The sequence below is a fragment of the Triticum urartu genome, chromosome 2 (assembly GCF_003073215.2).
Source record: "Triticum urartu cultivar G1812 chromosome 2, Tu2.1, whole genome shotgun sequence".
Lineage (NCBI taxonomy): Eukaryota > Viridiplantae > Streptophyta > Magnoliopsida > Poales > Poaceae > Triticum > Triticum urartu.
In genome coordinates this window covers 678,544,416-678,555,969 of record NC_053023.1, presented here as the reverse complement: position 1 = coordinate 678,555,969, position 11,554 = coordinate 678,544,416, and the positions used below count along the sequence as shown (strand labels likewise).

The 11,554-nt window shown below is 42.7% G+C and overlaps 2 protein-coding genes across 2 annotated transcripts; both read right to left on the bottom strand.

The window, feature by feature from the left end:
* Positions 1 to 1,182: 1,182 nt before the first annotated feature.
* LOC125534057 (FCS-Like Zinc finger 2-like) lies at positions 1,183 to 1,965 on the bottom strand. The gene has a single exon (XM_048697358.1). It carries the CDS (start codon positions 1,856 to 1,858, stop codon positions 1,568 to 1,570), a length of 291 nt encoding a protein of 96 aa, XP_048553315.1. The 5' UTR covers positions 1,859 to 1,965; the 3' UTR covers positions 1,183 to 1,567.
* A 7,529-nt stretch (positions 1,966 to 9,494) lies between these two features.
* Positions 9,495 to 10,073, bottom strand: LOC125537834 (stress-response A/B barrel domain-containing protein At5g22580-like). The gene is made up of 2 exons (XM_048701149.1): positions 9,958 to 10,073; positions 9,495 to 9,744 (listed from the first exon to the last, which is right to left on the bottom strand). The coding sequence occupies exons 1-2, from the start codon at positions 10,071 to 10,073 to the stop codon at positions 9,495 to 9,497; spliced, it is 366 nt and encodes a 121-aa protein (XP_048557106.1).
* Between the last annotated feature and the right edge of the window lie 1,481 nt (positions 10,074 to 11,554).

Genomic DNA, 11,554 nt, shown 5'->3' with positions numbered 1-11,554 from the left:
CCCAAATTGGGTAAGCTTGACATATATTTCAAAAGAAAAGAAAATTATCACAATGGTATAAATTTTTGGGAAATATCCTCAAGATATAGTAAAACTTAAGGTTCACCATGTGGGAAGCTGAAGGCAGAGACTCCAAAGGCCAATTCACTTGCACATAATTACTCCCTCCGTTCATAAATATAAGAGGTTTTGAATATTTTACTATATAAACGAGTGAGGCGTTTTGGCTCCCAGGATCATCTGCACCCGCGCTCAATAAAAAATCAAAAAAAATATAAAAAAAATTCAAAAAATTTCAATTTTGTTTTGGCATGGTAGATAATTTGATGCGTGATGTCCGGTCCAAATTTGAAATCATTTGGACATCTGAATAGCTCTCGGCAAAAAAGACAAATTTAGAGTCTGTAAAATAGTGTACTGTTCATATACTGTTCTGACTCAATTTGTTTTTTTTTTGCCGGGAGCTACTCAAATATCCAAATGCTGTGAAATTTGGAGCGCACCTCACGCACAAAATTATCTACCTTTTTTATGAAGTGTTTCTTGAGCGGGTGCAGATGAGCCCGAGCTCGGAATTGGATATTCGTACATATATAGACCGAACTGAGTGAACAAACAAATTAAAGCGTGCTGTATATATTCGATTCAAACAAAATTAGAACAACTTATATTTGTGAACAAAGGGAGTAGAAAATCTCAAAAGATTATGATTTAGCAAAGTATCATAAAATCATACAGATAAAATGTCGCCTCAAATCGTATTGGCATATCAGTAGAAACATTAGAGATGCTATAAATCTGAAAAGCATAACAAAATTTAGGGGCAAGATAATTTATAGGCGAGTAAGTCATCTTAGGTTGTGCATCGTGACCAAGGAGGAGGGGAAAACGAGAGATTTTAATGTTTATTTGCTAATTAATAACATTGCATGCAATGAACTAACCACTGCATGTCGTGTTTGGTAATCTCAAGCCGTTAGAAGCATACACACCCCTCATCTCTTATTGGTTGATGTGTCAAGAAACAAGAAACGGTGTAGAAGTCAATGCACCACGTCTAAGTATTTTGGGACTATTTGATTTTCGTAAGATGACTTACGCACCTAGACGGAAGGAGTATTTAGAGTGACACTGCTCTTGCATGTGGATGTGGTACCCAAAACCAAACAGATCCAATCATTAAAGGCAAACTAAACAAGCGAGGGAGTAGAAGTCAAAACAAAATGTTAATCATGTTTGATTGCTCTCATCAGATCCATGGCGATTACTTTTCTGTTTTCGACCGAGAACAAAGTATACAATTTCCTCCCATCTGGGCAGCCTAATTAGCTTGCCATGGACACATGCTTCATGCCGCCTGATGCTGCTGCGCTACCTTGCCTCCGATAGGCGGCGCCAAGTCGTCTCTGGTGCCTCCACCGGACCAGGCTACAGCACCGGCCGAGAGACGGAGACGACGACGATTCTTCCGAATACAGACGCTGTATTCTTTTTTGAAGGAACAGGTCTTGTATTCTTCTGAATTTAGATCTTGTCGATCCAAGCAAAACTTTCAACGGCCAGCCGGTTAGCTTGCGACCGACACCTTCCTGGACTGCCGCTGCCCACGGTGGGACTCCGTCTCCGCCGAGAACCGCTGCTGCCTCCGCGCGGCCTGCTTGGCGCAGACGGCGTCGAGGTGCATCTGCTCGTGGCGGCACTCCTCGCTGCAGTAGGGCGTGTCCCCTCTGTACATGAAGACGTCGTGGTCGCGCGACAGCGGCTTGGCGCAGAGCGCGCACGCGTCCATCGCCGGCATGCCGGGCTCGCCGAGCAGCTCGTCGTCGAAGAAGAAGGAGCAGGCCACTGATGGCACCATGGTATATTGGTATGTGTGTGTAGGTGGCTTTCGAGCAAAATGCTGAGCAGAGATTTTGGTGGTGAGCTTGGTTGCTTGCTGCTTTTGGTGCTGCGAGGAGAGCGAGCGAGTTGTGTGAAGAAAGGAGTGGAGGTCTCAGGAAAACGACGGCGATCGTGCTATGTCCGGGCGAGGTTGACCAGGTCCTGAATAATGTAGGTTGTGATATTTTGTGAAGGCCAGAAATGTAGCCGTATTTGAAAACTCTCAAAAATACTTGAAATATATTCCGGCTGTACTTGTGTGAGTATAAGATTAGGCAGAGCTTTGCTTAAAATAGCGCTAATGCTTAGTGCTGATTGTTAGCGCGCCAGGCCTTTTGCCAACATACGAGACAGGTACCCCACATGGTTAGCCTACGTGATATTTTTCTCAGACACAAGATGAAGAAAAGAAAATACAGAGCAGCAATTAAGTGCCGTACGGGAGGGCAATCTTGATCTTGTTTGCGCGTGCAGCCATTTGCAGCCTTTAAAACTTCAAGCTCAAGGATGCAGCTAGATAAAAAAATACGAGATTATTCAGCTGTTTAACTAGCCAAGTAGGTTGCCAGCCAGGTTTGTTTAGCTAGCTCGGGGATCATACCAGGCTTGCAGCTGGTGTTGCCGTTGAGCGTTGAAGGGATCAACTCAAAGATTCCATTGGCACTCACCTCGTAGTACACCGGTCTTTCCTGGCGTCGAGGCAGGCAGGTCTCCTCCTGGGGCACACCTTTTACCGAGTATAACACTGACGCATCGGACGTAATCATCGGGGTGTGCAAACATCGGGAGGAGATCGACATCTACCTTCAGCTGGGGAGTGAAACTTGAGAGTATCTCTTGGAAGCACTCGCGGGCGACTGCCGACCACAACAAACCTTGGCTACAGAGTGTGGAGTATTGGCCTTGCTTCCAACAACCAAAAAGAGGCCGTACTCGCCGAGTCACGGGCTACAAAGCGGTGACGGCGCACATCATTGGTCGTATCTCGTATGTCGACACACCACACCAACCAACGCGCCAAAGCCATGATGAATCATCTCCTCATTCGTCTGACTCAGCCATGAGTCGTGTGAGAGAGACGTACAGAAAAAAAAGCGAAACAAACAGATTACGGATGTGTGCTCTGCCAATGACGTGGGAATGTGTGATATTTTTCTCGGATCTAGCGTTTTGCTTACTCACTTCACAAACACTAAATCTTGCTTCGTTTTCTTCTCTTCGATAATTGCTTAGCATCGTACTTAAATTTGGCAAAGTACTTAAGTCGTTGAATTGTTTTTGAGACAGGTAACAACCCACTCCAAGCGGTTGGCCACGTATAGTTGATGCGAACCGTTACTATGTAGATGAAACTAGGAGATTACATTGCTCAAAACCAAGGGTAACGGATTGTCATTGTTTGTGTCAAAAATCATAAAAGATCACCGCTTATGCGGCAAGTGAGTAAACAAATCACACTAATTCCGAACCGAGCCGCGATCTAAAACAGGGGGACTGAATAATATGGCCAACACATCAGGGTGATATGGTAGGTACACATGGACTGTGCGCTGAGGTGGACGGGAGCCCACCTCTCAGCTCCTTTCTCACCCATCGTCGCGCCGCGGCTCGCATGACCCCCCGCAATCCCATCTTCCAGCGCCATAATGCCGTGCCGCCGGAAAGTCCGCCTTGCAGCGCCATCGCCCTGTGCCCGCTGGCAAACCCACCTTGCAACGCCGCCGCCACTTGCTCCTAGTCGGGCCGCCCGATACTATGGAGCTCCCGCTCGTCCAGCCCACCGTCGTGTCGACCTGCGGCAGCAATGCCGTCGCCTCCAGCCGCCGTGACCATCGAGCCTCCAACCAGCCTTCCCTACATCCTTCGGGAGCATGGGCACATCCATAGTTGCAAGCTTGGGAAGGGCGGATAGGGCAGCATAGGAACCGTCGTGGCTGACGCTCGGCCAACAGGGGAAGCGGCAGGAGCTTGGCCGAGCGTGTGCTCCACCGCACGGGCGGCGGACATTGAAGGTCGACGGAGGAGGCACGACATAAGTGACTATCATGACTGTGGAAAAAGAAGAAAAAACATGAAAAGAGATGAGGGGATAACTAGTGGGGCCATCTTCCACCTTAGCATATTGTCCATGTAGGCATTCCAGACCAGCCTGACATGTGGGGCCAACAGGTCAGTTCCGCTGTTAGACGCAACTCAGTTCCGAATTAGTGTGATTTGTTACTCACTTGCCACGAAAGTGGTGGTTTATTGAGATTTTTTGACAAAAACAGTGGCAACCATTAGCCTAGCCACAAATACGGTGGTTTGAGCAATTTACTCAAACCAAGAAGGATAGAGTGAGAGTGCCTTCCTTTGGAGCATGAGCATAGTAAAATTCAAGCATAACAAACGAAATCTTAGTTTGTTACCAAGAAGTTGTATTGTTGTGACAAAGTTTAAAATATACAAATTTACTAATATGAAGGGACACTAAGGAAGCTAGGGAGAATATCAGGTGCTACGGGAGCTACAAAGCTCATGTGCTGCAGGCCGAGTTCAACTGTGGATGTGAGATCTAACGGTCAAAACACACACAACTGAATGGTGTCATTTTGCCTTTTGCCTTTTTGTGACACTATTCATGTTGAATTTATTTTTGTTGTTTCTCATTGTCTTTTGAATTTTGATTTGAATATTTTTACAATTTATAGATCCATTGCTTGTGAACACTCACGCTTTTTTCGAATTTTTTGAAACATTTAAATGTGTTTTTGGAAAAATGGTAGCATGATAGCACATGATATTGTCCCGGTAGGCTAGACATCCCTTTTTTCCGTTATGGCAAGGGAAAGTACAGAGGTGTACTCCATGTCATCAACAGGATAAAAAAGTACAATGATCACACACTTGACCTTAGCAGCACTAGAATGTACACAACAAACATTAGCGGAACATACAAAGGACCACATCGGTACACTAGTGCGGAACTGGGCTTTAGCGCCGGTTCGTAAGGGCCTTTAGTGCCGGTTCCAGAACCGACACTAAAGAGTGGGACTAAAGGTCCCCCCCTTTAGTACCGGTTCATCACGAACCGGCGCTAAAGTGCCACCACGTGGCACGAGCCAGGCCCGGGTGCGTGTAGGACATTAGTACCGGTTGGCAACACCAACCGGCACTAAATGTTTGGGGTCGTTTTGGTTTTATTTTTTATTTCCCATTAATTTTGTGTTTTCCATTTAATTCTTTTTTGTTTGCTGGTATTTTACGATACTACGTATTGTACACGATATATATATATATATATATATATATATATATACATAAACACTATTCTGATCACGGGATCAGAATAATATTCTGATCACAACATGAACTTCCCGAGTAACGCGCCTGACCTTCCCCGAGTACTAAGTTGAACTTCAGCTAAAAGGTGTCCAAATGGGGCTTGCGATATACCGTTGGATAGCTATGAACATCAGTTTCATGACCCAAGTTAAATTTTTGGCAAAATGTAAGCGGTTTAAGAGCAGTTTTGAAAACCGTTTTTTCTTCACAAAAAAACGTGAATCGTATTTTCGACCGCATTTTTAAACCGTTTATCGGAATGAGGCAAGTAATATGGCGTTGGAAAGCTGCTGCAAAATTGCTCCTTCCACATGTTGAAAGTTTTCTATAATTCCCTACGGTTAAAGAGTAATTCAGAAAATCGTAAAATTTCACAAACCGAACACCCAAGTTCGTATTTTTGACGCCATTTCTAAACGGCTAATCCAATTGAGGCAAATAATATGGCGTTGGAAAGCTTATGAAAATGCTCTACTTTTTTATGTTAAAAGTTTTTTCTAATTTTGAAGGGTTTAAAAGTAATTTCAAAAACGGTACAAGTTTCACCGAGTTCGTATTTTCGAGCTAATTTTTTAACCGTACGTCCAAATGCAGCAAATGATATGGCGTTGGAAAGCTTGAAGAAATGCGAAACTTTTTTTTGTATATATTGTTTCTCCTAATTCATTACGGTTTTATGTCAGTTTTGAAAATGGTTAGAAACATATTTTTGCCGTAATTTCTACAAACTTTATCGGAATGGGGCAAATAATATACCGCTGAAAAGCTACGGAAAATGCGAAACTTTTTGATGTTGATGGTTTTCTCTGAATCCTGGCCGTTTTCAAGTAATTTCAAAAACGGCGGGATCATGTGTTCTTCCTTTATCGCGAAACAGATTCTTCAAAAATGCACTGCGTGAAGAACCTGAACTTCTCGGCGCGTGTACCTGAACTTCACTCTGTTTTTTCACGTTCTTTTCTTGCTCGTAGATCTCCATCCACTGCAAGTAGCTCTCCATCCAATTCACCGGAATTGAGCAGGTGATATACCGATGGAAAGCTGCTGTAAACACGCAAGTTTCTCGTGTTGATCATTTTTTCATACTCGTGACAGTTTTAAAAGATTTTCATGTGAAATTCATTCAGTGTAGTAGTTGAACTTCCTGCTGTTTTCACGTTGAACTTCTGTGACGTATTTTCGTTTGTAATTTACCTCATCCATTCGATAGTGTTACACAAATGATTTTCCTTTTGTACAAACCCTTCTCACAATAATTTTTTTAACTTCCTCCGACCGGGGGCTTGAACTTACACAAATGATATTCCTGTTGTTTTGAAGTAAATTAGAAAATGACAAGATCATGATTTCTGCCTTCATCGCGAATGGAAATGCACTGCGTGAAGTAGTTAAACTTCGCGGGCATGTCTTTTTGAACATCACTCTGTTTTGCTGTTTTTTTTCACTTCGTGAAGTAGTTGAACTTCACCCTGTTTAACTTTATTTGTATTTTTCTTTATATGAAATACACACCATTTAGTACCTGAACTTCTGGTTGTTTATCACTTTGAACCTCTCTCTAGTTTGAGAGAATTATTTTAAAACACAAAAAACAACATATTTTTTATGTATTTTGGACATCTAAATACACGGTGAACCTCTCTCACAAGAATTTTTTGAACTTTTCCTCGTTGAGCACTTGAACTTCTCAACCATTTTTTTCGTTTATGAGTTGTTTTTAAAAGTGCAAAAAATGGTGTTGTGTTTTTTATTTTTTGAATAGGTAAATCCTAGGTTTTAATAAACTCCGAACTTCTCTGTTATTTCAATTTGAACTTCACCTTTTTATATTTTGAGTAAAGAATTATATTTGATTTTTATACAAATAAATCGACATCGAAATACAAGGTGAACCTCGCTCGCAAGAATTTTTGAACTTCCCTGGACAGAGCCCTTGAACTTTTTTCAACAAACCTTTTAAGTTTTTTGTTTTCTATTCTTATATTCTTGTCTGAAATGCATTTTGTGTAGTAGTTGAACTTACTGCTGTTTTCACCTTTAACTTCTGTCACGTATTTTTATTCAACCTCTCTCACGAGAATTTTTGAACTGTCTCACGCCGAGCAGTTGAACTTCTAGCAACAAAACTTTCGGCCTTTGCTTTTTCATTAATTTTTTTCATACATTGAAAATTCTTTCATACAAAAATTTCATGCAGACCGCGTAGTACGTGAACTTCTGGCAGTTATCAAACTGAACTTCTCTCGGTTACGTGAAAATATCTGAGTTTTGTATAGATATTGAACCACTCTACCTTTTTTTATTTGAACTTTATTTTTGTATTTTTAGAAATGTGGAAATTATAGGGTTTTTTTGAAACATCAAACTTCTTCGTTGTTTTGGAATTAAACTTATTGGTTTTATTCTTTAGTAACTAGAAAAATCTAGTTTTTATAATAAATATCAAAATGGTCCGCTTTTTCCAATTGAATTTCTTACTTTTATTCTCTAGTAACATGAAAAACATGAGTTTTTTAAATACATTGAACTACTCCATTTTTTGAAATTGAACTTCTTGGTTTTAATCTTTAGCATTGGGGAAAATCTAAGTTTTTATAAACATCAAACAACTTCATATTTTTTAATTTTGGACATCTTGGTGTTATTCATTAGTAAGGGGAAAAGTCCTGGTTATGTAATAAATATCAAACCGCTCAATTACTTAAAGTTGAACTTCTATGTCTTATTTCTAAAAGAAGGAAAAAAATCAGTTTTTCTAAACTTTTTGAATTGCTCGGGTTTATTTTAATTTGACCTTCTTGATATTGTAATAAACATTGAACTTCCCCATTATTTAAATTTGAACCTCTAGGTTTTTTGTAGAACGGGGAAATTCCATTTTCTCTATAAATTTTGAGTTGCTCTATTTTTTTAATTTGGCCTTCTTGTGTTATTCTTTAGTAACAGAAAAAATCCTAATGTAGTAATAAGCATTGAACCACTCTATTATATGTATTTGGACTTCTAGTTTTTTTAACGAGACAATCACCTTTTTAAGTTTTATTTTCCTTTTAGTAATGAAAAAATCTCAATAATTTGTAGTAAACATCGAAGTTCCTTCTCTTTCTCGGTTGTTTTCTTCGTTCTACATGAGAAAATATAGTTTTTCTCATTTTGTGTACTAAGCACACACACACATCACATCCACACATTTTTTGGTAGTCAAATGAAAAAGGTTACAGCCCCACAAGCATAAACAATCGAACTCCCCTTAATTTTGAGCAGTAATAGATGAAGTTCTCATGTACAAAATTGTCTTGTCTCTTATACTAGTGGGTGGAGCCTCACAAGTGGACGGCGGCGCGTTGTTGGCTAGGCGAGAAGGAAGAATGGTGATGCCTGGGAAGGTTGGATTCAATCGTCGCTTCAGTCATAATTTTTTTTAATTTAGAAACGGTGAAATATCCGCTTCAAAGTGCTCTGTTATTTTTGTTCTGCTCTATATTTTTAATTTGAGCTTCTTGGTTTTTTCTGTAACGGGAAAATCATAATTTTCTGGTAAACATAGAGACCTTTTCGTGATTTATACTCGAACTACTAGTTTTTCTTTAAAAATGGGCAATTCCATTTTTTATAAACTGTTTTTAAAATAAGAGTAGTCCAAAGATATTACACCGCATGTTTAGAATCAGAGCAATCCAATGATATTCCAAATAGTAACAAAATGACCACATTATATACAAAGAGAAATGCAATGTCCGGGTATCATTTTTCTACTACGCACACACCTTTGTTCTCATCCACCTCCCATAGAAAATCAGAGCCACCACCACTGAAAGCTACTCATGTAAATAGAATAAAGATGAATACTTTTTGCAAAAGCAAGTGACTACAAGTTGAAGGGACTAGTTCTAACGCGTGTAGTATTAGCTCCTTCATGTTGACCAATTCCACCAAGAACAATCCATGTGTGGAACAGGCCGAGCGGAATGAGGGAACGTGAGTAGGAGCTGCTCCAACATGACCTGCTGAAAGAAGTTAGGTGCATCCCTGGCGTGTAGCTTCTTGCGCCCCTTCTCCATCTCTGCCTAAGCCGTTTACCCATGTGGCTTCTCAAGCACTACAGAGTTGAGGCCTTGAGGGTGCACGTTCGCTCGGGGGAATAACATGGAATTCTGAACTATTGTAGAACAAAAAAAATATACAGGCGATTCAGCCGCAAGCTCCTCAAAATTGTAACAAGTCCAGCACATCATAGTGGCGATTATACAGGTAAAAACAAGTTCACAGAGAGGATACCGGGAGCCGTGTTATTGCTGTGCTACTCGCCGAAGTTGGACGTCGCCATTAGAATTCTGAACTTCTAGGGGGCGGTGGCTGCTGCTTGATGAGGAACCAAAAACTGCCTCGCTGTTGTCGGTGTGGCCAGCGTGGCAGGCGAAAGCAGAGTGCTTCTCGTGGCCCATGTACGCCACCAGGTCCTCGGCGCTGGCGAAGCTCATGGAGAAGACGTGGGTGAAGCCATGCGTGAGCGCCTCCTGGTTCAACACGTCTTTTCCCCTACAACCCAACATAAGGAGCAATCAACCTAACTCTAGATAGAAACACTTCTGAATGGCGATGCCTAATCCTGATCTGTTGTTGCTCAATTAAAATCTGACATAGTTTTTGTTCACTGGTGCAGTAAAGATGTAGCAGACATTTTGAAGTGTACCGTGCAGTAAAGATGGAATCCCTTTTTTGGAACAAAACAAATGAAATGCAAATGCATACCACCCGAAGAATTTGACGGTGTCGAGCTCCCCGGCAAGCTTGGTGAGCTCCTCAATGATGTTGTCCACCACCACGCCCTCCTTGAACCTTACCAGGCACAGGTGCTTGAACTCCATGGCTCAACAAGTCACAAGTGCAAAGCTGCACCAAGCTTTCTCCTCCGGTGGCTTTGCACTTTGCAGCGGACGCGTATCATCACGCCACGGCGCTGGCCGTTCTATGGACGGGATGAGAGCTCTGCTTCGGTGTTGTCGGTGTGGACTTCTGAACTGTTGTAGAACAAAAAAATATACAGGCGATTCAGTAGTAAGCTCCTCAAAATTGTAACAAGTCCAGCACATCACAGTGGCGATTATACAGGTAAAAACAGGTTCACAGAGAGGATACCAGGGAGCCGTGGGCGTGCTGTGCTACTCGCCGGAGTTGGACGTCGCCATCAGAATTGAACTTCTAGGGGGGCGGCGGCTGCTGCTTGATGAGGAACCAAAAATTGCCTCGCTGTTGCGGTGTGGCCAGCATGGCACGCGAGGTGGTCCGCGTCTACCTGCACGCGACAGGGGGAGTGGTGCCTGAGCTCTGCCGGCGGCATCCTCGGGGAGGCGGAGGGTGCAGATCGCAAGTGGGATCTCTGCGGCACGTAACAAATACGAGATGCAGGCAGCGGTGCGGCGCAGGTCGCGTAGGAAGGGAGGGAAGGTCGCGTCGGAGTGGCAGAGGTGGTTGGGGTGGAGGACGGCGATGAAGGTGGTCGAGGTGGAGGGCGGTGCAGGAGGTGGTCGGGGCGGTGCCTGCGGTGGTCGTAGGCGGCAGCGGAGGTCGTCGGGACTGGCGGGTTGTGCGGTGGTGGCGTCCGATTCAGGCGGAGGTCCAGCGGCGATGGGATCGGGGGAAGGCGGGGATCGGGATTGGTAAGTGGTGGGTCGATCTGTTCGGGTCGTGGGGGGTGAGGGTTTCTTTTTTCTTGTCCGCGGGTTCCGCAGTTCGGGAACATATCCACCGGGATCTATATAGAGCACCGTGATCCAAATAACTATTATGATCCCAGGATCAAAATAGTGCTACTATATATATATCATTGAATGTCTCACAACCACCATTAATTATTCACACATACACATGTATATATATACATTTTTTCCTACATGTTGCCTTGGGGCCTTCGGAGCACGCTGACAAGTGGTTCATGGGAGCGGTAGCGGGTAATAGTATTCTCCTTTGGGATCTATGACCTGGTCGAGCAAAAATCCCGCTATTTCCTCTTGAAGTGCTAGTATGCGCTCCATTGTTAGGAGCTTCTCCCGCACCTCTTTGAACTGTTAAGAAGGAGATCAATATGCATGTGTATTAGTTGTGTGACTAGATATCGATAATGATGTAGATATTGTGAATAGTGTTCTGGCAAACGTACCCATTCCTTTCTTTGAGATTTGCTCCTTTCGGACGCCATCATGCGAATGTTCACGCAAACGTAGTATGCACACAGATTAGTCCCCGGAGCCAGCCTCAGGGCCTTTACAAGAATGGAATTTAATCAGATAATAATTAATCAAACATGATAATTAATTAATGGTATTGAAACAATAATTAAAGAGATGGT